The following is a 27777-nucleotide window of genomic DNA, read 5'->3' as shown; positions in this document are numbered from 1 at the left end:
CTTTGATTTTTATTTTTTGCATTTTATGTTGGCTCTACGTGAATCTTCCATGAATATTAAAATGTCTCCTTACAGAAAACTTCATCATATCAACAACTGTCTGTTTTTCTTGATTATTATTATTATTATTATTATTATTAGCAGCCAGAGATGATGTATCTCATCCACCATAAAAATCCCTGTGAATGAACTGTTACTAAAGAAACCATAACACATTAAAACAGGGGTGTCAAACTCATTAACTCCATGTTTTTCTCTTTGTTTTTGTGCAAAGAAGTACAAGTACATTAGTAAAATCTTCATATTTAATGAAATGTCCTTTTACAAAACATCATGAACAACCTCAGATTTCTTAAGACAAACATGTGCAATTTGCTTCTGGTTATCATTTACATGTGTGCATTACAATTGGTCACAGTGTAATTACAAACAGCAGAAGGCGCACTGCTGCCATCTGCTGTTCGGTCTGAGTTCCAGAGATGTGCCGCGTCTTCTACTCTGACTAAAACGTTGCGCCCCTAGCGGATAATTTAGGAATAGCATTTTATTAAAAATTTCTAGTTCGCGTCTTTTATGCATTTTTTTTTCAATTTCAAAGTTCATCCTGCGGGCCGGATTGAACCCCCTAACGGGCCGTACGTCTGACACCCCTGCATTAGAACAAGCACAAGTCTTGCAGATGGAACTATAGAGTGGCGTACGGATGACGTCATTTCGTAATGCCTAAACCCGGAAACGAGTTAGCATTATAGCACTTCTGGTTCCATCGTCTAAAAGTCCATTTTTTTATGGGAATAAGGTCTGTGGTGAAACACGAGCTAAAAATATTTTCAGGTTTTATTCTACGACATAGAATACACCAGTAGTACACCATGCATGATTTTTTTGAAAAGCTTTTACGTGTATTGTAAAAGGCGATTGCTAACACGATACTAAATGGGACTACAGAAGTTGTCGCGGATATTAAACGTCATCACGCCGAACGGATAAAAAAATGATGGTTCAGGTATGCTGTGCACAGTACCCCCCCCCCCCCCCCAACAAACAAACAAACAAGGATGAAGATTCATCCACAGAGTAAATCCGTGTTATGAAAAAAATGTTTTTAAATCAAGTTTGGAAAAGTTGCCGGAAGCTTGGTGATGGTGACGTCGAAGTCGAGCGACCGTAGTGTAGTTCGTTTATAGCAAGCACTTAGCTGTTTATTTCTAGCGATTGTATTTAGGCTTCAAACTTCATAAAAGTTGTGTTCATTTGTGAAAATTATCATAATGGACAAAACATGTTAATATTGTAAACTTTTATCGATCACAGAGCTTATTTTTTGCGACAATCCAATAGCCTATGGGAAAATCCTATTGTTTTTTTTTTTTTTTTTTTGTCGAGGGAACCGGTGTAACGCTAACTTCCGGGTTCCGGTACAAAATGACGTAATCACTGCGCCACTCTATTGTCCGGGCTGCTGTTATAGAAAATGAATCAACACATTCTGACCAATCAGAACAGAGCGTTCAAAAGTGCTGTGCTATAAATTAAAATGAATCTGATGTAAGTGAAACTAAATAAATAATAAATAAACACAAAGAAAAATAAAGCAGACGTTCAAAAGTGTCCGAAGCACGTTACTCCAGGTCCATGTTTTTGAACAGGCGAGTTAGTCGGACAGATCGTATAAAACTAGTCGGGGTCCTTTGTTGTCAGAGGCGCGGAGATTTGACGCAGGTGGTTTCCGCGCTCTGCTCGTATTTGGATTGGCAACGCACTTCTCTTAAGGTAACGTCAGTGACTTATATATAAAACAATATATATACATTTGAGTTGAACTTGTTTTATGTAATGATACTTGTTTACATGGAAAGGTTTATATCAGTAATTAGCTACAGAGAGAGAAACACTAGCTTAGGTAGCTATCAGTTTTGCAAACGCGTGATTAGCTGTTGAAGCTAAACATGACGGTTGTTCTAAGTTCATTTTCCTGCAGTTATATCCCTGGTGTTTGTAATCCACACGGTTATTGCATTTTTTCCTATTGTCTTTGCATCCTTTACTAGCTAGCTAACTAGTTGAGTGCTTTATTCGGTGACGTATCAGCGTTAGATTTAGAATTAGTGCCATTAAAGTTCATTAACAGACGCACTGTAGGACAGCAGTATCGGGGATGTTGAGATTAATAAGCTTTATAAAGCTGTCGTTGATGTTTGCGACGCAAAATGTGACCGAAAGAATACAAATGGCAGTTAATTTTGATTAGTTATTTTAATATACGGGTCGTCAGATCTTGACTTCCGCCCACTCTAAATCACACACCGAGATAAAATAGTGCGAATAAGTGACATTTATTTGAATGGATTGTAGTAAATAGTTATTAGAGAGAGAATTACCATCGTCTGTGCTGCATCTCTACTAATAATGAAGCTGTGGGGTTAACTAACTGTATGTTACTATGGTTACAGTTGTTTATAGGCAGCGCATTAATTTATAACGGTGATTAAACTGACCAGAACTACTAAACGGCTTTATACCACGGCCTGTCGGAATACTCGATTCTGATTGGCTGGAAAGTGTGCGTTAAAACCCATGTATACCAACAACACGCCAGAGTGCATAATATTGCACGTGAGCCTGTTTATATCGCGTGCGCGCACGCGTGTGAGCAGATAGTAGTGCTGGGAAGGTCGGATCATTTTACTGACTCGGATCTTTGAATCGCGTTCAGCAAAACGAACGAATCTTTTCTTCATTTCAGCAGAATATAATCCAAATGTTACATGTTAAATTCCCCAACACATCTAGTACTGAATAAACTATTAAACTATAGGCTAATGCACCTAAGGACGAATTATGAGAAACAGAAATGATTAATGAATTGCTTAGCTGGTTATCAGGCTATGCAGTCTGTTAGTTCACCTCACCTCCCGATCCGAGTCGTTCTTTTGTCACGTCACATTTTTCACGTCCGTTCCCTGGAAACGGAAACGATTAGTTCACGTCTCGAGTCTTCGGGTTCGAGTCGTTCGTTCATCCTGTTTCCGGTATTGTGTGGTGCATTGCCTATGCGGCGGTCGCGTGATGAACGAACGACTCGGACCCGAAGACTCGAGACGTGAACTAATCACTTCTGTTTCCTGTACAGAACCTCTGGGCATGTTGCAGCACATGCGCCATCAAAAATGAACGAATCAGAAGAATGAACTCGTTCCTGAGTCATATTAAAGATTCGTTCAATACGAACGAATCGTTCATGAACGATACATCACAACAAGCAGATAGCTTGTTGGCTGCTGGACGCACCTTTTTAAATGGTATATCATGGTGGTGGTCGTTGTATTGTATTTTAAAACACAATCAACATTATCTGCATTTAAACTAAAACTATCCCAAACGTCACTTTGTGTGTCCGTTGCACGTGTTTTATCGATTAAATTATGAACAATTAATCAAACGATTATCATCTGGAACAACAGCGCACATCGTCGTATTTTGTTCCCTACAGAGAATTATTTGTCGCTGTAGAGCTGCATGCTGATTATAGTCACTTACACGAGATGTTTTTGATATTTTATCCCAGTATTTAAGGGTCCTGAGAGAGAAACCATGTCATTCAACTTTGCACAAAATTCTACGGGTGGGTTTAATTTTGGAGCCGCTAAAACCACAGCATCGGCCAGCACAACCCCCGGCTTCTCCATGCAGACGGGCGGTCTTACAGCAGGAGCATTCCCCTTCGGAGCGGCGTCGCAGCCGCAGGCCCCAGCGGGAACATCTCAAATTGCAGGGCTCCTCGCACAGACCACCACAAGCACTGCAGCCTCACAAGGTGGATTCAGCTTTGGTGCACCATCACAGAGTAGCACTGCTGGTGGTGGGTTTAATTTTGGGTAAGACTTCTACAAAACTAGATATGAACTTACCATACCAACGTCTGATTAGACCTGGTTTTGAGATGTACTTGCGATACTCACGTTTACAATATGTTCTCAATTCGTTCGCTCTTCCAGCGGGGCTCCAAAGCTAGGTCTCGGCCTGACTCCAGCCTCTCAGCCGGCCACTACAGCGGTGACTTTGGGAGGCCTGATGACTTCCACCACCTCGTCCAGTGGCTCAGGCTTCGCATTCGGAGCTCCCCCTTCTCAGACCGCAGCTCCAACCCAGCAGGGCACAGGAGGTTTCAGCTTTCCCGGGGCCAAGGTTCAGGCTCCTGCTGCAACTTCAGCACAGAGCACTCCTTCCTTCTCATTGGGAGGGCAGAGCACAGGTAAGCTCGGCCTGGTAGGGCTCTGGAGCACTCGCATGCTCTTTGCTGTCCATAAAGGATTCTACTTTGAAACAGAAATGTCATCGTCTGACTTTTACAAAGGGCCGTGCAAGCACAAACACTCACACTGTTCAGTAAGACTGAGAAATTACTTTTAATCATTATTCATTTATAATTACTTTGACTTAGATTGAATAGATTTAGTATTCTAACGCGTTTGAACATAAATGAGCGTAATGCTACGCAGAACAAACACTAACAGTAGTGCTGCGCTGTTTATTTTTCTTACTTAGTCTTTTCATCGTTATGTCTAGAAATCATTCTGAATTTCCTTAAACCCTGTTATTGCTATGAGTAGTAAATGTATACTCTACCATGTCTACATAGTCATATGAGAAAAATAAGTACACCCCATGGAATTTTATTTATTTATTTATTTAAACATATTTGGACAAGTAAACATTTGATCCTATTTGAAACAGTGATTCACTCGATCAAATGACACAGTGAATTGATATTTTGTAATAATTTTCACAATTTGAATGTACCAAAAAACAGCTTGGATTGGGTGCAAGTGATTAGAACCTGCTTAGGGAGTGCAGGTGGAACCGGTCTTATTTATACCCCTCTCATATATAGTGTCTGGTGTTCCCTTTGTTATTGAGGAGTGTGGTGTCATCATGCCAAGATCTAAAGAGTTCTGTACGGCCTTCAGAAAAAAAGGTTGTAGATGCCTATGAGTCTGGCAAGGGATTTAAAAAGATCTCCAGATTATTTGAAATGCATCATTCCACTGTAAGGAAAATCCTCTACAAGTGGTGCAGATTTCAGACGACTGCCAATTTGTCCAGGGATGTCAGTCCCAGCAAATCCAGCCCAAGAGCAGACCGTCTGATGCAGAACGAAGTCTCGAGGAGCCCCAAAATTTCATCACTGTTGGTGTCAAAGTGCATGCTTCTTCAATCAGAAAGAGATTGCACAAATTTGACCTGCATGGGAGGCATGTCAGGAAAAAGCCTTTGCAATATTACAGTTTTCAAATGAGCATATAGGCAAAGACCGGGCCTTTTGGAAGAATGTACCCTGGATAGACGAATCAAAGATAGAGTTGTTTGGACACAGTAACAGCAGACATGTTTGGCGCAGTCCAAAGACAGCTTTTCAGGAGAAGCACCTCATACCAACTGTGAAGCACGGTGGTGGAAATGTAATGGTTTGGGGTTGCTTCTTTGCCTCAGGAACTGGACAGCTTGAATTCATTGATTCAACTATGAATTCTGCATCATATCAAAGAATGCTTGAAGATAATGTGAGGCCATCTGTCCGAAAGTTGAAGCTGAACCGAAATGGACCTTTCAACAGGATAATGATCCTAAGAACACTATCAATTCCACCAAGGAATGTGTGAAAAAGAAGAAATGGAGGATATTGAATGGCCTAGTCAAAGCCCGGATTTGAATCACGTTGAAATGTTGTGGGGTGATTTGAAACGTGCAGTACATGCAGGAAAACCCTCAAACATCTCGCAACTGAAAGAATATTGCATTGAAGAGAGGTCAAAAATTCCAGCAAGCCCGGTGGACAATTATACAAAACATCTACAGGAAATTATTTCTCCTAAAGGGGGCAATACTAACCTCTGAGGCCAAGAGTGTACTTACTTTTTCCACAGAAGAATATCACATCTATTGATATTTCTGTTGAATAAATGATTTGAAAAGTTAAAAAGGTTTTGTTCAAGTATATCAACTTTATCAATAGGCACTGTTTCAAAGATGATCAAATGTTTGCTTGTCCAAATATGTTAAAAAAAAAAAAAAAAAAAAAATCCAACAATTTCTCTCGGGTGTACTTATTTTTTTCCACACGACTGTACAATATTACTAAATGCTGATGATGGGTTAGGAGAAGATAAAAAAAAAAATCCTTTTATTGAAATATGATTTATCGATGCTATGTACGGACTGGACCATGACAATGTACTGTACCTTTTTTCAAAGGAATAAATATGTAAATATTAAAGTAAATAAAATATATACATCCAAACTGAACCAAAAAGTAACACTCCAAATAACAAATAAAAATAGACATCAAAAATGGGGGGAAACCAAAAAACACTTCAAATAACACAACAAAATTTGACGGCTTTAGTTTTTAATTCACGTCTAGAGGCCGCTCTCGTACCGTATAATGACAGTGGACCCTTCTCCTCAGCCACTCCCGCAAACTCTGTGTGGATTTTTTTACTGAAACCGATACCAGCAATCGGTTATTGGTGTCGATTAAGCGGTTAAAACCGATCAATCGGTCGACCTCTACTGGACACGATGGAGAACATGATTGTGTATGACTAGACGTTTTCCCTCCCCTCATGAAGCCCTAATGGAATTACATTAAGCATGGAAATATTATCAATTAAAGTACTGTTTTAAAGGCAGCCAGTACTGTATGGAAAGCACAAAATATAAGCTATAGAAATGAAGGGAAAAAAAGTCTAGACTCATCAAGATGCCTGAAGGATGGTTTTATATATAAGAACGAATCATTTACTGTTTTTCCTGAAACATAAAGGTCTGACTCTGGGAGCTCCTGCTCCAGCCCCTGCAGCCTCGTCTATCGGGAGTAACTTCGGGATCAAGCCTGCAGGTCTGTGCCCAGTTTAAATTCGAATTCTTTCAGCATTTTTTGTGTTACAAAGCACTATAAAAGATAAAGAAAAGAAAGTTTGATTTTTCTTACTTGTTCTTCCAGCCACCCCAGCTCCAGCCAGCACTGCTGCCGCAAGCCAGGCTGCCTCCATGTCATCTCTGTTTGCTTCCCCTATGCCCTCTGCTACTTCTACCGTATTCAACTGTAAGTGGGTGTTCAGGATGAGTTTTACACTGCGCAGGGGTGCACACCATCATAATTTACAGCAAAGTCAATACGAGTACATGGATAAGTTAATAAATCAAACTCAAGACCTAGAACATTCATATATTATTAATTAGTATTAATATCTATATATATTTTTTTTAATCCTCTTCTGTCAGTGGGTGGCTCGACAACTGCGGCAGCCCCAGCAGCATCGTCTGCAGCTCCAGTCTCCACTGGCCTGACACTCAAACCATTAGGAGCTGCGACCACCACTGCTGCCACCACAGGTATTTATCATACAGCACCACCTCAGACCACAGACACATGAGTAACTGGTGTGGGGACCAAAGCGCTCCTTTTGCTCACAGATCGACTCGAGGACCCCATCCAAGTCACTGTATTGAGCTAGGTTCTGTTTAGCTGACAAGCTGTATACTTCACTCTAGCAAATGTACTCCGGTCATGAACCTCTTATTGCACCATTTATGAAATAGTTAATTAGCTACTTTTTATTTGTTTATTTATTTTTATGACTGTAGCACATTCATGCATTTACATGTGGGACACGTGTCGGTATGTTTGTGTGTATGTGTGTGTATATATATACAAATATAAACGCAGGTTACATTCTTGACCGCTAGGAAATTATATTATATAGATAATTTCAACAAAACAAACCAACAGAACAAATAATCTCTTCTCTTGATATTCTTTTAGCTGCTGCTAGTACAGCGGCCACCGCGGGCTTTTCGCTGAGCCTGAAACCTGCCGTCTCTGCTGCACCGGCCGCTTCTATAGCCGCGTCCACTGCTGCATTAACTGCCAGGTACGGCCCATAACACAACACGCAGTAGTTAGTGATACGTGCGGTGTGTCATGTCGGTGTGAACTCGAAAGGATTTGATCAGCACCGTTTGAAACGTTACGGCATTCTTATTTGCGCCGTTTGTTTATTGGTTCCTTAAATATTTGACCATGTGTTTACTCAGCGCTGCACCAGTGATGTCATATGCCCAGCTCGAGTCCCTGATCAACAAGTGGAGCTCAGAGTTGGAGGACCAGGAGAGACACTTCCTGCAGCAGGCCACTCAGGTCAACGCCTGGGACCGCATGCTGGTGGAGAACGGAGAAAAGGTAGCTCCACTCCCTTGCGCAGGAGGTTTACGTTTTAACGCAGCAGTACACAGCTATGAGTTAAAATATGCCAAAACACGTCGTCTTTTTTTTTTTTCTTTCTTCCCCAATAACTGTGTTTAGTGTTGTGAACTCCCAGATATTAAATGAGATGTCTAAAATTCACACGAGCACACTGTTTATTTTTAAATGAATGTAGAGCTTTAAAGCACAGCTGGTAGGGAGGGTTGCCAGGTTTCCTTGAAAATCCCACCCCAACTACAAATCAAAAATGGCACAAAAGCCTTGCCTAGCCCAGAAAGGTTGTCTATAGGAAAGGGTGGATGCACGTTTCTTCTTTTTCTTTCTCAGCATTATCAGGAGAGACAACATTGGTGTGTATTTTTGATTCGCAGTGCCTGACGTTATACACGGCATCCCTGCTATCGTTAACACGACACTAATAGGAGATGCACTACTAGGTTTTGATCGCGAGAGGTTTGTTTAAGTAGCCCGACCTAAACCCTGAGCGCCTTTATAAAACCGTAGTTATAACGTGCAAATACTTAGCAGTAATTGCAGAGAATAGCGGTAACGTATGATTCATAGTATGATAGTATGGTGTTTTAATGCTAACGTTTAGTTGTTACGCGGTTAAAGGATCCCAGTTCGACTCGGAGAAACACCGCAAGTGTGCATGTAAATGTTTACTACTGGCTGTATATCTTAAATGAAACAGCTGGGTGTCGGCGTTATCCCTGAGCACGCGGTGCTTACAGTAAAACCCTGTAAATAAGTGCACTCCAGTTACTACCTTAGACAAGTGATTTGTGAAAGAACTTAAAAGATTAAAAGTGTACTCCTGGTCACTTGGTACAATATATTTGAATTGAAGGGTGACGCATTATTGCTTTTAACATGGTGTGCTGTTTTTAGATTACATCTCTGCACAAGGACATGGAGAAGGTTAAACTGGACCAAAGAAGGTAAGATTGACAGTTAGCACATTAGATGCGTTCTGGGATATTTGTAGACAGATTTGCATCTAAACGTCTCAAGTGGTTTTTTTTTGTTTTGTTTTGTTTTGTTCGTACCTCAGGTTGGATCAGGAGTTGGACTTTATTCTGTCCCAGCAGAAGGAGCTGGAGGATCTTCTTGCTCCTTTGGAGGAGTCGGTGAAGGAGCAAAGTGGAACCATCTATATGCAGAATGCCGATGAGGAGCGAGAGAGAACGTAAACAAGTCTTTTTAACGCTTTACCTGCATGCAAATGAAAAAGTGATGTAAAGTTGACGTGTGTTTTATGTTGTTTTTGGGTGGTTCTTTTTTTTTTTTTTTTTTTTCTTTTCTTTTCTTTTTTTTTGGTACTCTACACTTGCGCTACTCTAGGTTTTCCCTCAGCAGATTCAGACTCTTAATGCTTTCCAGGTTTAGAAACACTTCAGTAACCAGTAAACGTTCACGTTCTGTTTTTAAGGCAGGGTATTTTTTTATTAGCCGTATCGTTTCAGCAACGTCTAGTAGAGAATAGAGGACAGTAGCAGCGGTCGTCATTCAAATAACTACTTCAGCAAGGAGTAGGAAATGTTGTTCATGATGAGGTTTATTATAAATAAATCCCATGTAGTTAAAGTATATTCCAGCCTATAGAAGGGTTTACACAACAGCACCGTCTTTCGGATGAGTCGTTAAACCGAGGTCCTGACTCTGTGGTCATTACAAATCCCAGGACACTCCTCGTAAAAGAGTAGGGGTATACCCCAGTGTCCTGGCGAAATTCCCCCATTGGCCCTTCTCCATCATGGCCCCCTAATAATCCCCATTTCTGAATTGGCTACATCACTCTCTTCTCCTCTCCACTAATAGCTGGTGTGTTGTGGGCATTCTGGTGCGCTATGGCTGCCGTCACATCATCTAGGTGGATGCTACACTGATGGTGGTTGAGGAGACCCCCCCCCCCCCACCCCAATACTATGTAAAGCGCTTTGAGTGTCAAGAAAAGCACAATATAAAAGTAACTGTAAAACACAACAGCACATTTGAATAATCTGATCATAAGCTTATTAGGTTGTATATGAATACGAATACACTCAGTCTTGCAGATTGACCCGTTTTTTATTTTTTGCGTGTGTGCCGTTTGTCTTTTGAAGGTATAAGTTGGCAGAAAACGTTGATGCTCAGCTAAAGAGAATGTCGCAAGATCTGAAGGAGATCATCGAGCACCTCAACACATCCAACGGGCTGGCCGACACGAGCGACCCGGTACGTAGCTTACTCTCAGCCTCTCCTTTATAAAACACGCTTACAGCTGTTATTTCTGTAAATGCTGTTTCGACTGACGTGCAGTGGTTAGTACCTACCAAAAGTGGACCAAAGAAGGACAACCGGTGAACTGGCGTCAGGGTCATGGATGCGTCCAAGACTCATTGAAGGCTAGCCCGTCTGGTCCGATCCCACAGAAGAGCTACTGTAGCACAAATTGCTGTAAAAGTTCATGCTCTCTATGATAGAAAGATGTCAGAACACACAGTGCATCACAGCTTGCTGTGTGTGGGGCTGCATAGCCGCAGACCGGTCAGAGTGCCCATGCTGACCCAAGTCCACCACCGAAAGCACCTACAATGGGCATGTGAGCTTCAGAACTGGACTATGGAGTAATATAAGAAGGTGGCCTGGTCTGATGAACCATTTTTACTTTTACATCATGTGGATGGCCGGGTGCGTGTGCATCACGAAACTGGGGAAGAGGTAGCAGTAGGATGCACTATGGGGAAAAAGGTAAGCCGGTGGAAGAAGTGTGATGTTCTGGGCAGTGTTCTGCTGGGAAGCCTTTGGGCCTGCATTCATCTGGATGTTACTTTCGACAAGTACCACCTACTTAAACATTGCTGCAGACCAAGTACACCCCTTCATGGCAATGGTATTCCCTAATGGCAGTGGCCTCTTTCAGCAAGATAACGCGCCCTGCTACACTGCAAAAAATGTTCAGGAACGATTTGAGGAACAAGACAAAGAGTTCAAGGTGTTGACTTGTCCTCCACATTCCTCAGATCTCAATCCAATTGAGCACCCCTGGGATGTGCATATATACATCGATCAGCCATAACATTAATCATGGGCACAGGCTCATCGAAACTGAACAGCTGAAGATCAGGTAGAAAAAATCACTTTGTCTTCTGCTGATGTAGCCCATCCATCTCAAGGTTTCATGTGGTGCTGAGAGTAAAGAGTGCCTATTTGAGTTACTATAGACTTCCTGTCAGCTCACACAAGTCTGGTAATTCACCTCTGATCTCATCAGCAAGGTGTTTCAGCCTGCACACCCTCAACTCACTGTTTGTTTTTTTTTGTTTTTCACACCATTCTGATTAAACTCCAGAGTTCAGCAGTTTCTGAAACGCTCAAACCAGAACTTCTGGTACCAACAACCATGCCACAGTTAGTCACAGAGATCACACTTTTTCCCCTATTGCACTCTGATGTTTGATGTGGACATCAAAAAAAAGCTAATAAATAACGTTGCATTGTTGTAGAAGTTGCATTAATGTGTCGTGAATTTTTATTTTACATAACGTTCGTACCGCTTTCATTCCTGTCCGTATAGTCCAGTTCCACCATCTTATAATTTGAATCTTACCGTTTCAGCTCCAGCAGATCTGCAAAATCCTCAACGCACACATGGACTCCCTGCAGTGGGTCGAGCAGAACTCCGGTCAGTATCGTCTTAGATTTAGGCTGTGCCATTTTCAGCAGTAGGCGTTTAAGTGTGCTATGTTGTGAAATGTCATGCTTGGCGTCCCTAATGACTATTTTCCGTATCCAGTTCTGCTTCAGAGGCGTGTCGAGGAGGTGTCCAAGCTGTGCGAGAGCCGCAGTAAGGAGCAGGAGAAGAGCTTTCGTCTCAGTTTTCAATGATTGAACAGTGAATAAAACGTGGCGGTATATTGTAAATGAAAAATCTTTTGTTTTGCTAATAACTGTTTGAATAAAAATGTGTACTTTTACTGTCCCCACATTTTTCTTTATTATAGTTTTTTTTTAATGTTGTTGTAGTTGTAATAATAATAATTATTATTCAAATATTGGCCTCCATTTTGCAAAGCAGTCACAATGAATAAAGACTACAAGACAAGGACAGGCTAGAGAACTTTATTTTAGACTAAAGGACCATTAAAATGAAATGACTGCTGCCTTTTATAAGATAGTAAATATTATACAAGGCGATTCCTATGCGTTATGTCGTGCACAAATAAAGTTAAATTCGTTATAGTTCGAAGTTAAAGTTGTTGAATGACCACTTCACTTCATTTCACTTAGCATGTGCAACTCGGCGCTGTTTGGAACTGAAGCGCGAGACCCGCGTTGCTTGCGTCGCTGCTATTCATCAACCAATGAAATTCACTTCCTGGTTTGAGCCTCACGAACCAATCAGCGCGTCTCTTTCTGTCGGAAAACATGGCGCCTTGCTTTGTTTGATATCCCTCTGCAGCTTCGGGTTTTTTCCCCTCTTTCCACCTTTTTTACGGTCAAACGAACAGAATTTGCTGTACTCTGGAGATGCAAAGTTCTCGTGTGTTCCTTACTATAAGGAAATGAGCACCGAAAACGGCAGGTATGTGCTGCTTTTTTGCAGTATGCGGTGTCGGGTTTAGATTACAGCCTGAGCAGGAACCGGTGCTATGCGAATGCACAAAATTAGGCCCAGCACTCACTCTCGCAAGCGGGTATAATGTGTCTCAATGTGTGTTAAATAGGCTACGTTTTGCTGAATAAGTGTGTCGTGATGTCCTTTTGTGTACACCATGCAACAAACCGTGGCGCTGTTTAAATATATAAACATACAGTACTCAAATAGCGCCGATCTGTGGCGCTCCTCGTCTCTATTTTTAGCTTTTGGTTCCTGTTTTTTTTTTTCCTTCTTTTTTTTCCCTCCCCCCAATAAAAATTCTCAAAGCGCAAAGATGAACTTTATCACAACGCGAACAAGCTGTGTAATAAACTGAATTACTAGTTTTGAAGCGTCTAATAAAGTGTGTGAGAAAAGCCGGTGCTGCATTTTTCACGTGTAGTGATGTAACCAGTAGCTATAATAATAATATAAATAAACAACAACAACAACAAAAAAACACGCGTTATACATGCAGCAAACATACACGCACTACTGTTCTTATTAATATTACTATATGTATATTTTCCATGTCTAGCGTTCAGACACTGGGAATAAGAGTAGTGTTAGTGTCCAGCGCCCTGATTAACGCAGCCTGCGCCATTTTAGCGCGCCAGAGGCATCCGGCAAGATGGCGCTCTTGCTTTGTGTCCTCGGCTGAAGCATTAAGCGCTCTGTAATAGAAACCAAGAAGCAGAGAGTGTACACACGCCAAAACCCGAGTGGTGTACGGAGAACCGAGGGGAAATCGGACTTTTTCCCCATTCGTGAGCGATCTCCAGGTGTGTGTGTGTTAATGACTACATGCAGTTTTGGGGTTTTTGTGTGTGTGTGAGCGCTGCAAGTTGTGAGCGAGTTTTTTTTAAATACCGAACATTATTATTATTGTTATCGACGGGATTAATTAGTTTATCCTTTTGCACAGAAGTATATCATGTAACGCACTTTGGTTTGTTGTGTCATGAACAGAGTTATTGCAGCGATTTTTTTTTTATTTATTTATTTATTTTACCACGGCTTAAAAAAAAAACCCCAAAGAGGCCTTTCTGTTTTTGAATTCCGTTTTAAACGACTAGGAGGATTTCCCCCATCGGTATTTTCCGTTAACGTCTTTCCAGACCTTTCTCCTCCTTCCCTCTCCCCTTTACTGATCATCTAGACTCATCCCACCTCTTAACACATTAAACGTTATGACTGCCACGAATGAGTTCTGAAGAATTAGCCCGCTAGCTAACGTTAGCTGATTTTCTTTCATTCCGTGGTTAGCAGTATGCTAAAAAACTGGCCAGAGTAGTAGTAGTAATAATACTACTACTACTAATAATAATAATAAAACGGTTGTTAAATGTTTTGTCAGTGTTTTTAGGCATGCTTTATCAGCCGGCTGTTTCATTCACTAGCTAGTTAGCCGGTGCTAGCTGTCTAATAGACTGCTCAGAGTTCCATATACTCCACCGTAGTACGGGTTAGTGCACTAGGTAGGGCGTCAACGTCATTTTATATAGGGCGCGTGGAAAGGAAGTAGGCAAGTATATGAGACCGAGCCCGACTGAATTGTCCAAAGAGATGCTCTCAGTGGTTGCAGTGACAGTTTAGTTTGCTATGCAACTTGTAACCATTTATTTATAAGATAAAAAAATATATATATAAATAATTTTTTTTTTTTTTTTACAATTAAAAGTAACATGTTTGGTGTATGTTCTGAAACTGGTAGTTGTGGTTTAAATGAATATATAAATTAACAGGCTTATATAACGACTTGTTTGTATCTGAATAATTTTTTTTGCCTCAGGTTTAATCGGCCATTTTGTATTCTTGGTGTCAAATACAGATTTGGTCAATATGCCTAAGGTAAATTTTTCTATCTCAGTTGCTGTTACTACTTTATTAATATAAGCGAAAACTGGTTATGTACAAGCTGGGGGGTTATTTTATTTAATTCTTAATTTGGAGCACCTTGCTTAAGATGAAATTTAAATTAAAATCACTCGAAGTGATCGTAATCAGTAATGCTGATAATCATGGTACTGGTGAAGTGCTGTTATCAATTAGAAATCGGTGTCACGGCACTGTTTTATGTCATTTTGTCATAATGTCCCATTTTGAGTTTAATTGGTTTACACTTTTACATCTTCTGACTTGGTAACCTTTTTCGATCCAGCAAGCTGACTGCACTGGTGACGAAACTTCATGAGTTCTTGGATCATTCTCCAGAGGAAGAAACTGCTGCGTCCGAAGTTAATGAAATCTCCAGTGGTAAGAGTTACTAGTGTTCCAGGTTCAGGACTGTCAAAGGTGTTGCTTAGATCGGATGCTGGTATGGACGGGGTCCGAGGGCCGTGTCGGGGCGTGACTTGAGAGCGCTTGAGTGTGTCCTATAGGAGGCGCTGTCGCACGAACCGAACCAGAATTTGTCGGGTTGCTCGCCGAAGACATGCCGTAAACGACGCGAGTCCAGCGTTTCACCGTAGGAGTGGGAAATAGAAAATAACAGGGGCGTAATGACGTCTTGAAAAGTGCCGGGGGACAAACGAAGCCTTGTGTGATTAAGTATAAACCAAGCGCATTCGCACAAAGCATTTCTAAATGTGTAAACATAAATCGAGAGAATGGAAAATTTGAATTATATAGCTTATATAAGGAATAACGTACGAAGAAAAGCCAACGTGCAACACGGGGCGTGTTTATGGTGACGGAGGTCTCTTCCGGGCAACTTGCGTACTCTTTTACTACACGCTCTAAAGTATGTACTTTTCCTTCAAGGAAATGAGTACGTACTTTCAGTGCGCAGTGTAAGTAGGCAAATTGGGATGCAGGGTGTGTTTAGTGGGAGTTTAGAAATGCAAAGATGCGTTAACGTCGACGTGTAAACGTGTAAGTCTAAGGTTTCAGCTTGCTTCAAATAATGTCCATTCAGCATGCGAGTATGTTCATTGTGCCTTTTTATGTTCTCTTTTCACTTTAGATAAAATGGCCTCCAGTGACTCAAACATCAATGATGAAATAATGGAAAAGGTACGCGACAGATTTACTAAAGTAAACTTACTCACTTATCTCTTGGATGTAAGTGCGTTACCGTGGCAGTCTGGGAAAAGGCTTCACATGGTGAAATTTTCTCTATGTATAATTCTGGGAGAGAAATATATATATGTGTGTGTGTGTGTGTGTGTATATTTAGATATCTCTGTCTAGCTCTCTATCTCATTGTAATGTGTTGTATAGTTAAAATGGTGAAAATTTTGTTTAAAGGTTTCATCGTGACCAATCGGACCAACCGTGGACGTTTTGACAGCCGGTATCTGATTTAAAAAAAAAAACTGAATCGATTAGGATTATGTCCAGGATTACGTTAGGATTATTGACGACGTCCAACAACTTGATCAAAGACTGACGTTCACTGTACGGGGAAATCACACTTGTATACCAAATTTTGGACGATCGTGTCCCCATAATTTTGGTGACTTACATATGAATGATTTCTTCAAGTTAAGGCGTCACTTAAGTTAAACGTTTATTATACGGTTTCCATATTGATTACTATGGTTTATTTTTGTTTATGTTTTTTTTTTTTTTTTAAAGTATTGCGAAATGTTGTTTTACAGCCCAGTTGTTCCACCGACGTTCCAAAGGCCACGCCACGCTCAAAAAGGTACGTTTTGTTTGTTTGTGAGTTCGCACTATAACGACAGCGTGAGTTTGCATCCCACGCCGGAACATCGCAGATAAGCTCGTGGTTTTCACCAAGATTTTCACGTGTCGCAAAAAGCATTGAGTTACAGTTTAAAGCTGTGATTTAAAAAAAAAAAAAAAAAAAAAATTGTAATCGAAAATTAATAACATCTGCTCAATCAGATTTGAGGATTCAGCAGCGTTGTAGTATAAATAATTTGAAATTAGCAATCAGGATGTTTAGATTTCCCTATGCCAAAACATGGATAATAATAATAAGTAAATACTTTGGTTACGATGTCTGCACAACGTACCCTTGAACAATCGAATTCTATGCTTTTTTTTTCCCCCACCATTAATTTCAGGAAACCTGCGGTTGTAACGAAGCATACAGTTGTAAACGAGCCCGAGTCCGCAGATGAGCGTGAGCAAGATTGCGTCGCCGATAATACCGACGATGCCGCGGTTATGGAAGAGATCCCAGAAGGTACGTGCTCTTACATGGATGTTTGACAGATGTACGCTCTGCTGTCGGCTTGTGTTTATTTACTCTGTGTCGGTTCTGTTTCATGCGCAGACGTGGTTATAGTGAAACCAGAACCCGTCAACACCGAAGGAAAAGATGAATTCAAAGGCCCGGAGTTCCGTAACAAGGGAGGGAGCAAAGTCAAAGAAGAGGGTCAGAGGAGGCGTCCCGGTGAGGCGTTGTTCCAAAGACGAATGTGTTTGGAATAAGTGCATGACGTGGCTGATTTATTTGTTGTTCTGTCTTTTGCCCAGACGAGCATCTTCAAGAGATTAGGTGCTCAAGAGTCAATTGCACTGCGTGTGGCCAGCAAGTCAATCATTTCCAGAGGGACTCTGTGTATCAGCATCCTATACTCAAAGTTCTTCTCTGCAAAGTAAATATCACAGAGCCTCCTCCTCCACCGAGCATCAGCATAGCGCAGATGTTTCCACTGAACGGTTGGGGTTAACACTTTGTGTGTGTGTGTGTGTGTTTTCACTTTTCCAGTCCTGTTTCAAGTATTACACGAGTGACGACATCAGTAAGGACGACGACGGAATGGACGAACAATGCAGGTCAGTCTGCGAAACAATCGGGCTCGAGAACAATCCAGAGTTTTGGGGGAGACGGTACCGTTAATAAGCCTGACCGACACGCACACCCGACGAGGAAACGTCCCGCTGTGAGCGCACATGGTAGCTCGGTAGTAGAGACCCGACTAGCGCTAGGGTGACCGTTAGCAAAACAAAACAAAGCCGTGCCGTATCGTATCCTAAGAGGGACATCTAATATAAGGTGACGAATCGCTTAATGTTGGTTTGATTCGGAGCTTCGGTTACTCTTTGCGAGTTTCACGCGTTCACGTGGGTTTCCTCAAGGTTCTCCGGTTTCCTCCCGACCTCAAAACCAAAAAAATTACATGCCATTATATTGTCTCATGTATATTTTTGAACTGTATATTGCAGAGCGTATTCATAAACCTTTTATTTATTAACCCTTAATAAACTTTGTCGTCTTTTAGGTGGTGTGCTGAAGGAGGTAATCTCCTTTGTTGTGATTACTGTAGCAACGCGTTTTGCAAAACATGTATTCTGCGCAACCTCGGACGGAAGGAACTCTCCGGTATCATGAACGACGACGATAAGTGGCGTTGCTACGTGTGCCAACCCGAGCCGCTTCAAGACGTCGTTGCGGCTTGTGAGAAAGTCCTGCGAAACCTGGAGTGTATGAAAAAGCCGAAGGGGGACCACGATAAACTGAGACGTGACGGCACGAAGCACAAACGGGGCAAAGTTAAAAACACGGCTCTGAACGGAAAGGACGCGAATTCCGACGGATCGGGGACGCTGACCTTTTCCTATAAAACCTTAAAGGTTCCGAAAGAACTGCTGAAAAAGACGAAGAAACTGATCGAGACGACAAACGGCTTGAACAGCACGTTCGTGCAGTTCATCCAGCAGGAACCGGTCTACCTTGGCGACAGCGTTGTCCGACACAGGCATTTGAAAGCGTTCCGATCCGTTTTGGCCGACTTGAAAAAGGTCCACACGACTTTGGAGGAAGCGCTCGACGCGGAGTTCAGAGACCTGGAGGTCCAGAATGGAGAGGGGAACGGGTTAGCAGATAACGCCAGCGTAGCCCACGCGGTCCCCAACTCTGAGCATGTCGACCAGAGTAATAACGACGATCAGGTGGTTTTAGATGGCGCCGTAGATCAGGTTGCAGCTTCGTCGGAGGACTATGCGGACGAGGAAAACGTAGTTCCGGCTGACGTAGAAATGACGGAAGAAGCAGTACCCTCTGCGGAAAATCCAGAGGACGCGGCTGTAGAAAACGAAGCCAGTGCTTCAAAGGTTTTGAAGAGCGAACCCGACCGTGACGACGATGGCTCAGCAGCCGGAGAGGCGTCTCTTGACAAAGACATTGTGTCTGTACCACCGTCTGTTCCTGAGGAACTCTTTGAGATGGTTGAGAGACTTTCAGATTGCGTAAAACAAGAGGGTGAAAAGGACTCCCTCGATTCTACAGACAGTACATCAAGTAAGACCTCGCTGTCTGACAGGAAGTCACCAGAATCTGGTAAGAAGTCTGCAAAGGTGGGTAAAAAACTTATCGTAAAGCTCACCCCTATCCCTCTTAAAATTACCATTAAGAAAGAGGACAGCAAGTCACAGTCGAAAGAGAAGGACGGTGCTCTGTCACCAGATGAAAGCAGACGTTCCCCCAGGATGAAGACCACTCCTCTGCGCAAGTCGTCCGAAGGGAGGAGTAAGAGTAGGTCCGATGGTGCGCGAGCGAACGTGAAGGACGAAGACCGCGGCGCTACTTTGCAGATTCCGGTTTCCATCGGTCCGTCAGACTCCGACTCCGACGAAGTCCCCGAGGTCCTTCGGCAGGTAGAAGCCATGGAGGCCAGCTCGGATGAACGGGAGGCGGAGCCTAACGGCAAGGCCGCGGGCGACGACAAAGCGGAAAAGTCAGTCGAGCAACCCGCGGAAAAGTCGGCGAAGCGCAAGCTCATCCCGTCCTCCTCGGATTCGGACGCAGGCGCGAAGTCGTCCAAAACGAAGAAACGGGCCGCCAAAAAAAAGAAGGGTAAAGAATCCAATTCGTCAAACCATGACTCGGATCTCGAGAAGGAGATCAAGAGTTTAAGCAAGCTGAGCACTACGAAGAGATCGTCTAAACGAGGCAAGAAGCAGGCGAACGAGGGCAAGAAGGACGGGGAAGACCGCAAGAACACGAAGGAGGAGGATGAGGGCGAGGAGGAGGAGGACAATGAGAGCAAGAAGGTAGAAGGTGAGAGCAAGAAGGAGGGTAAAAAAGGTCCAAAGCGGTCGTTTGAGCGGAAACGGAGGTCCAAGAGGGGTAAAGAAAATGCCCCGAGAGATTCATCCTCGAGTGAGGAAGAGGAGGAGCAGGCAGCAGACTCTGGAGAGGATAGCAGTGATCAGCAGAAGATCAAACCTATCCTCGATTCTGCCATGCCCCACATGGATGCTTTCCATCAGTCATCAGGTCAGTCAGCTGAAAACGATCAGCTTCTTGTTCTTCTTTTGCTTAAGACGACTCGTGTATAGGAGCGAGCAATATGACAAATATATTACGATACTCGAATGCTCTCCAAAGATATACAGTATGCATCGTGGTATAGATTACTGACCGTTTAAAAAAAAAAATAAAGTTCTGTTATAAATCCCTCAAAAGTAAGGTATTTAACGCAGGGGGTCTGTTTAAAAGTTTTATTTGAATTTTTTTGTCATTTTTAACATTGCAACATTCGAGTTCAAAAAATATGGAAAACGTGACTAGTATTGTGATGTAATGTACAGAAGAAGACTATTGTGGCGTGTATTACGATAATCTAGGCCAATGCTTTTGTTTTCGCTACACACTCGACACATTCGGTTTCGAGATCAAAAGATGACAACGGAGGAGAATTTCAGCTTTCGTTTCCTGATACTTGCATCTTAGAACGTGGCATCTGTTGGTGCAGACCACCCAATTTTAGGTGTGAAAAAAGTATATGAGCTAGATAGTATTAAAGTAAATAACGCTTAATGTTTGGTTGCGTATCCCTCGCTTGCAATGACTGCATCAAGCCTGCGACTCAGTGACCCCAACAAACTGTCGTGTTCTTCCTTCGTCCAGGCTTTTACCGCAGCTTCTTTCAGTCGTTGTTTGTTTCGGGAGGTTTCTCCAGTCGGTCTGCTCTTCAGGATGTGAAATGCTGCTCAATTGGGCTAACGTCTGATGATCGACTCGGTCAGTCGGAAACTGTTCCCCCGCTGATAAAGTCCTTTGTTGCGTCGGTGGTGTGTTTCGGATCGTTGTCTTGCTGCATGATGAAGTTCCTCCCAATTAGATTGGACGCATTTCTCTGTAAATTTATTCTTCTGCTACCATCCTGAGTTCCATCATCAATAAAGATTAGCGATCCTATTCTGGAAGCAGCTAAGTAAGCCCAAGCCATGACGCTACCTCCACCATGTTTGACAGATGAGCTTATGCTGTATGTTTTGGATCGATAGCAGATCTTTTCTTTCTCCGCACTTCGGCTTTTCCATCACTTTGGCCGAGGTTAATCCTGAAACGTTACGGCTCGTCTCCGTATTTCTTTGTGCATTCCTGAAAGTCTGATGATCTGATTCTTACCGCTGATGAGTGCTTTGCATCTTGTGGTACGGCCTCTGAATTTCTGCACTCGAAGTCTTCTTCGAACGGTGGATTTGTGATACCTTCACCCCTGCCCTGTTGATGTCACGGTGGTTCTGGGGTCCTTCTTGACAGCTCTCACGACGTGTCGGTCATCGTCTCATGCCCAATGCATAAGAAATGCTTTTCTCAGCTTCAAAACGGCTTGCTTTTCTCCTACAGACAGCTCTCTGGTCTTCGTGTCGCTTTTTCCTTTTGTAATCTCGCAGTCTTCACAGGTAAAACCCAGAGCTCAAACCAAGAGTAGATGTTCAGAGCTATTAATTGTTTGAACAATCAATCTAACAGGACACACCTTGGTAACAAGAAACACCTGTCAGTCACACGTTCCAATATTTATGAGCACTTAAAATAGATGGGTGGGTTCTAACACAATTCTGATCTATCGTTTCATAGAGGCCGTACATATAAATAAAATGTACGCATGTTTCCGTGCCATCCCTAATAAATATAGTAAATGTATATTATTACACGGCCAGCTCTACAAAATAATTGGCACCCAAGCTCTCCAGTTCTCAAAAGTATCGGCACCCTATCCAAGTTTTGCCACGGCAAGCACCACTCACGTTTTCTTCAGGAAATGTACATGTCTAGTTTATAGTAGGGATGTCACGATACCAAAAATCTAGTAGTCGGTACCGATAGCACCAAAATTACACGATACCAAAGTCGAGGTATAAAAAAAAAAATTTTTTTAAATTAAAAACACTCCTGGAGGACATCCTCCTCTGGCTGAGAGAGAGATTAGTTATCAAACACTGTCTGACAATGAGTGGAGGTGCAGCATTCCTAAACACACACACCCCTTATACTCGGAATGCAAGCATTAGTTTAAATTCACTGATATGGTGGCAGGCCAAAAAGATTTATTAAAAGCATGAACATTTGAAAAATTATTAGTGACGTTAGGCTACATTTAGCTGACAGGGATACGGGCTGAATGGCGATGCTTCGTGGTCCATTAGGAGGTAGTTTATAACACTGCAATGTGTTAGCGTCGCTAATAAATAACTGGCTATCGCAAACGTTACATGGAGCATAACGTTAGCTGGTTTCACGGCAACAATGCAGCTGCCTCAGACAAACATAATATAGGGCCGTCTTTCAGGTGCTTCGCCAAATTCCCGGTGTTTCCTCGCCTTGTTTGAAATGAACGATAGCATCGGCTGCACACCGGCTTCAGAGCATCAATTCCATACCACCTTTCCTCTCAACGAGTCGCGGTGGAGCCAAACTTCTGTAGTTTTTCCCCGTGTGCTTGTAGTTGTCGTTGTTCTGCTTCACCACTTGTGTACCGACTAAAACACTTGCGCGTATTTGCTGCCCCCATCAGGTCCGGAAGAATAGCAACCTCGGTACCTCCATTAGAAACGGTTCCCATTCGTAATCCAACACGTAAGGCATATCACCATGATGCGACGTTCCCCAGCCGTATCGTCACGGTTAGCTAAGCTTGTTTTTTTTGTCGTCAGGTTTTTTTAAAACAACGTGTTCGTTTCCGAATCTTAAGTCCAGCCTCTGTTGTTTTAATCGTAAGTGTTTTCTTTTCTGTACGTTATCGATGTACTGTCTTCTCACCATTTATTTTTTTCCTTCTACAAGGCAAATTTAATTGGACTGCGAAACCCACTAAAAAGTACCGTGTTTTCTGATGCTAATAATATCTTGTTCAGGAGACGAAGCTCAACTGAAGGAGGAACCCTCTCGGATGGTCGATGACGACGACGACCCTGAGAATAGGTACGAAATAAATAACGTTTCCCACACGGTTCCGTTCAAGCCAGATGTTTGGTCTTCGAAAACCAGTTTCACACCCGAATCAAGTAGAGAGAGAAACGCGTCTTAGATCAAAACGCAGCGAGCTTGTTGAGTACTATTGGTTTCCAGACGCTCACCTCCCACTGTAATGTAAACGCCGGTACACCTGCTCGTTCACACATTTTATGGCGATTGCGAAACATCGCCTGGTTTCTTTCGAATCTTTTTTGGGGAGTCTGTACCCACTGTAGCCTCAGAGCCTGTTCCTGGCTGATGAGTGGAACCCTGATGTGATGTTCTGCCGTTGTAGATCATCCACCTTAAAGTTTGACACGTCATGCGTTTGTCCTCCTGTCTCCTGTCTCAAACCTGTTCTCCTGTCGTCCAGGAGATCGACGGTTTCCGAAATACTCGTACCAGCCCATCTGACACCAACATCCATGCCACGATCAGAGTCACAGAGATGCCACCATTGTTTATTTCCTCCATTCTGTTGGTTGATTTATGGTGAAGATTAAATGCAGCTCATGACCTGTATGTACACGATTTCATGCCCTGCGCTGCTGCCGTTCTGATTGGCCGAGTGAATAATCGCACAAACGAGCAGGTGCACAGGCGTGTCTATTAAAGTGGCCTGTGAACGCGTGTTAAGTAATGTCGCCGGAGGACGTCTGTGATGTTTACGTACACTGAATATACTATATGGCTAAATGTATGTGGACACCTGACCATGTGTCTTCCCCCCCCCCCCCCCCCCCCAACAAACAAAAAAATCCCGTCCGATTCCTAAGAGACTACATTCGCAGAGTTAGTCCGGTATTAACTACACACTCTTCCCCATGGGGAAAAGAAACTGCTTCAATCTCAATAGGGTTTTAGTTGCATTCTGAACAAAGCAGTTTTGTTTTCATGGATTCCTGACTTCCTTTTTTTTTTTCCTCCCTTTCAAAGAATTGCAAAGAAGATGCTGTTGGCTCAGATCAAAGCCAATTACTCGTCAGGGGACGACAGCTCTTCAGAAGACGAAGACTGCAAAAAAGACACCGAGGAAAAGTCATCAGCTAAAGCGAAGAACGACGGCAGCTCCGAAGGCGAAGGTATGGAGGGGGGGCGGGGTCCTGTTGGTAAAGAACTAAAGAAAGCTGTAATAGCGTGTACTGAGTTGTTGTTTTGAAAACCGTGAGACGCCGTCACTTCACTGTTTACAATCGGTTTCGTTCCCCTCAAGCTGCCCGAGCGTCCGCGTCAAAGTGCGGCTCGGTTTAATCGAGCCGTTTGGCATTCGATCGCTCGTAGAAGAAAACCTGTCTGATCGTCTCTGGATGAATCCTGACACAACGGAAAATGGGTTTTCTGCCTATAATGTACTTATTTAACGTGCAGGAGTCTCTAACGTCGGTGCTTCTGTAACAGTCCGAGGTTAAGGTGTTCCTTCAAGCTTTTCCGAGACAGGGGTCTTCTTTCACGTCCAAGAAAAACACATCACGGTTCAGGATAACGTCGTTTTTGAAACTTTTATATAGTGGGGTGGGGGAGACTCCATTTTGAAGGGTTTTCCCTACATGCATCGCTTGTCCATCAGCTTTGGCGTCGTGTTGCGAAGGTTTGTCTTCTCATCTCATGCGCATGTGTGTTGTTTCCCTGACTGAAGAAGAGGAAGAGGACTCTGATTCCGGTTCGGAAGTGGACGTGAAAAAGGCCGGGCGGAGACACAAGCTGCTCCGCAAGAAGCTGACGCTGAGCGAGGGCGAGTCCGACAACGACAAACCGTCCAAGAGCAATAAAGAGGCCAAGAGAAGAGGAAGACGGAAAGGTCGGTGTGGGGTTTTTTGTTTTTTTGTTTAGTTTTGTTTTTTCTAAACCAAGCCTGACGTCCGTGTTTAGCTTCACGCAAAGAGCGTTCATTTGCAGATCAAGCTTTCTGTTTTGCTTCCTGCAGTGAGCAGCGACGAGTCCGCCGATTCAGACTTCAAACGCTCAGCCTCCGGTTCATCGAGCGAGTCGGCGCTGAGTGAGGAAGTGAGCGAGGACGATGAGGACAGCAAGAGTAACAAACGCAGAACGCGGTGAGGATGGATTCCGAGCTCGAAGTTTTGTAGACTTTAATCAGTTTATAGAGTTAAGCTTCTTATTGGAGCAAGTAGTTCTGGTTGTTTTTATTTCTTTATTTATTTGTTTAAAATTCCCTTCAGTCTTGCCCGACCGATTTGATCCATTACGCTCGTAACGATACCTGGCTCGGGGGAAACCCTGTACGTTTTCCTTCCGACGCTGAACCCGATGAACGCTCTCTTGTAGATCCTCCAAAAAAACAGAGAAAGACGGCGAAAGGAGTTACCAGAAAGAGAAGAAGAAAAAGAGGCGGCGGATAAAAGTTCAAGACGACTCCTCCAGCAACAAGGTACCGTGTTGTGCGTTTGGCTGCTGGCGAGCAGAGCTGTGTGTGTGTGTAGTGTGTAGTGTGCGTACGTGTTCGAGCGCGGCTTTTTCTTTTCCGCAGAGTGCAGAGGAAGGGGACGAGGAAGACGGAGAAGGGGACGATGAAAAGGGCACGCCGAAGGGCCGCAAGAAGATCCGCAAGATCCTGAAAGATGACAAGCTGCGCTCCGAGACCCAGAACGCGCTGAAAGAGGAAGAAGAGAGGCGTAAACGAATAGCTGAAAAAGAGCGGCTGAGAGAAAAACTACGTGAGGTGATTGGGGACTGGGAAGACTCTTAATCCTGAAACACTCTATTGGGGTTGCATTGGATAAAAATTTATAAAAAAAAATTTTTTAACTGCATGTAAACGTAATAATTTTACTGTTAGCCGTGTTTTTTTTAATTAGCTCTGCGATCAGACGTCTGCATTCGGATCGAATTTCATTTTAGTTGCGAGTTGAACGTAACGGAGCTCTCGCTTGTTTAGACGATCGTGGTGGAGGAATCCTCGCAGATCGCCTGTCCCATTACTACGAAACTGGTCCTGGATGAGGATGAAGAGACCAAGGAGCCTCTCGTCCAAGTCCACAGAAACATGGTGACCAAGCTGAAGCCCCATCAAGTGGACGGTGAGTCAGGACGCATTTTTCTCCCAGATCACGGCGTTCTCTCACGCGTACCGGTGCTATCGTTCATCTGGAAGATGTAGAAGTGTACAAACCGTCTTAAGACTGATTCGGATTACTTCGATATCCAAAGATGAGTGTTTCCTGAAAACATCATGTTCTCAAAAAATTATTGTTATTATTTTATTTATTTATTTATTTTTTTAAGTGTATTGAATATAAAGCGAAGGTAGAGCTGCCTTTCTGACACATGGGTCTAAAGTGAAGTCATACAGAAGTTTTAAACCATGCTATAGTATCGAATATATATATAATATATATATATATATATATATTAAGAAAAATGTTCTTTTGCATGTGTGTTTTGTTCTGCAGGCGTGCAGTTCATTTGGGATTGCTGTTGTGAGTCTGTGAAAAAGACTCTGAAGTCAGCCGGCTCTGGCTGTATCCTGGCTCACTGTATGGGTCTGGGGAAAACCCTTCAGGTAAAGTATTATGGACCGAACAGGTTTCATTCTTCAACATATTCGTTAGGGGAGCGTAGGGAGTTTCCTTTAATGGAGGAGGGGGGCAGCGATCTTAATGGTCAACAAATTATTGGTCAGGAAATGGGCTAGAATTAAACAAATGCACCCCTGAGACCCCTTGTGCCACCATTTGCTGGTTGCCGCAATTAACTTTTTTTTGGGGGGTGGGGGTTAGCTAGAAACAGGGAAATTCACTTATATATATATATATATATATATATATATATATATATATATATATATATATATATATATATATATATATAGTATGCTTGTACGCAAAGGTACAATCATGATAATGATAAACGGTTGGTTGGTGTAAAATTCCAACTCGTGTCTGGGTGTACAAAATGAAAATAAAGTCAAATAAATTTTAAATAAATAAATCATTTTAAAGAACTCAAAGGAAACATCTATCGCATAATAAGTTACTTTGATCTTTTTGTTTCATTCTTAAAACCATTAAAAAGGTCAATATTTTGCCATTTTGGGCTTGGCCGCTTTTTCTTTGTGTAGTGTATCAAAATGACCGTAAAAGCAGTTGGGGGGGGAATAAAAAACCCGTCGTCATGTGCATTATTGACACTGCTTAACTGTCGATAAAGGAGTTTATTAGTCAGAATTACAAGATCAGAAGTAAATTAAACTAGGTCCGCTTTGGTGTCGTGAGCTGCGTCCAGTGTTCCAGCTGTTCTTCTCTTGTCCTGCAGGTGGTGACGTTTCTCCACACCGTGCTTCTGTGCGAGAAGCTCAACTTCTCCACGGCTTTGGTGGTGTGTCCCCTCAACACCGTCCTCAACTGGCTGAACGAGTTCGAGAAGTGGCAGGAGGGCTTGAAAGATGAGGAGAGCTTAGAGGTAGAGATTCGCCGTCGTGTAACGCCACAGACCTTCCCACCGTTTCTTGTTTCCTGCCTAACGCGGATCCCGCGGAATCTCCCGACGGGACGTCGGATCACGCGTGAAACCGATAGACCTTTTTGTTTGTAGACGATCACATCTTTGTTTTCGTTCAACCGTCTTTCTGTCATACAATCAACTAAAGAAAATGCGAATAATTCCGTTTTCATCTACTAAATTAGGGAGGGGAAAAAAGTACAGAATATTGCTATATAATTTGAACTTGTACAGTAATATCTTTAGCCATAGACCCACATTAAATCC

At 42.8% G+C, this 27777-nt stretch overlaps 2 protein-coding genes across 3 annotated transcripts in view; both read left to right on the top strand.

Moving 5' to 3' along the window:
* Positions 1-1499: 1499 nt before the first annotated feature.
* nup62l (nucleoporin 62 like) lies at positions 1500-12233 on the top strand. Its single transcript, XM_053630329.1, has 13 exons — positions 1500-1773; positions 3569-3878; positions 3999-4255; positions 6827-6901; positions 7007-7108; positions 7288-7398; positions 7829-7937; positions 8101-8245; positions 9161-9210; positions 9324-9458; positions 10375-10486; positions 11870-11936; positions 12048-12233. Exons 2-13 carry the CDS (start codon positions 3595-3597, stop codon positions 12137-12139), a joined length of 1539 nt encoding a protein of 512 aa, XP_053486304.1. The 5' UTR covers positions 1500-1773; positions 3569-3594; the 3' UTR covers positions 12140-12233.
* A 418-nt stretch (positions 12234-12651) lies between these two features.
* The window catches only part of atrx (ATRX chromatin remodeler), a 53310-nt gene continuing 38184 nt past the window's right edge, over positions 12652-27777 (top strand). Inside the window, exons 1-19 of one of the 2 annotated variants that reach the window (XM_053630328.1) lie at positions 12854-13672; positions 14683-14741; positions 15052-15146; positions 15856-15905; positions 16493-16539; positions 16925-17046; positions 17137-17256; positions 17340-17461; positions 17575-17642; positions 18089-20085; positions 22956-23022; positions 23992-24137; positions 24692-24853; positions 24980-25106; positions 25339-25441; positions 25541-25732; positions 25949-26090; positions 26463-26572; positions 27325-27471. In XM_053630328.1, the coding sequence (XP_053486303.1) occupies positions 15861-15905; positions 16493-16539; positions 16925-17046; positions 17137-17256; positions 17340-17461; positions 17575-17642; positions 18089-20085; positions 22956-23022; positions 23992-24137; positions 24692-24853; positions 24980-25106; positions 25339-25441; positions 25541-25732; positions 25949-26090; positions 26463-26572; positions 27325-27471 (3717 nt within the window). In that variant the 5' untranslated portion in view covers positions 12854-13672; positions 14683-14741; positions 15052-15146; positions 15856-15860. The other variant, XM_053630326.1, reaches the window with a different exon arrangement.

The sequence above is a fragment of the Ictalurus furcatus genome, chromosome 8 (genome assembly GCF_023375685.1).
Source record: "Ictalurus furcatus strain D&B chromosome 8, Billie_1.0, whole genome shotgun sequence".
Taxonomy (NCBI): Eukaryota; Metazoa; Chordata; class Actinopteri; order Siluriformes; family Ictaluridae; genus Ictalurus; species Ictalurus furcatus.
This window is presented reverse-complemented; position numbering and strand designations above follow the sequence as displayed.

Bases quoted from the DNA above. Each gene is read 5' to 3' on its own strand.
- nup62l (XM_053630329.1), top strand. From the start codon at position 3,595: ATGTCATTCAACTTTGCACAAAATTCTACGGGTGGGTTTAATTTTGGA. The intron at 4,256-6,826 runs GTAAGCTCGGCC...TGAAACATAAAG, and splicing joins ATTGGGAGGGCAGAGCACAG to GTCTGACTCTGGGAGCTCCT. The intron at 9,211-9,323 runs GTAAGATTGACA...TTCGTACCTCAG, and splicing joins GTTAAACTGGACCAAAGAAG to GTTGGATCAGGAGTTGGACT.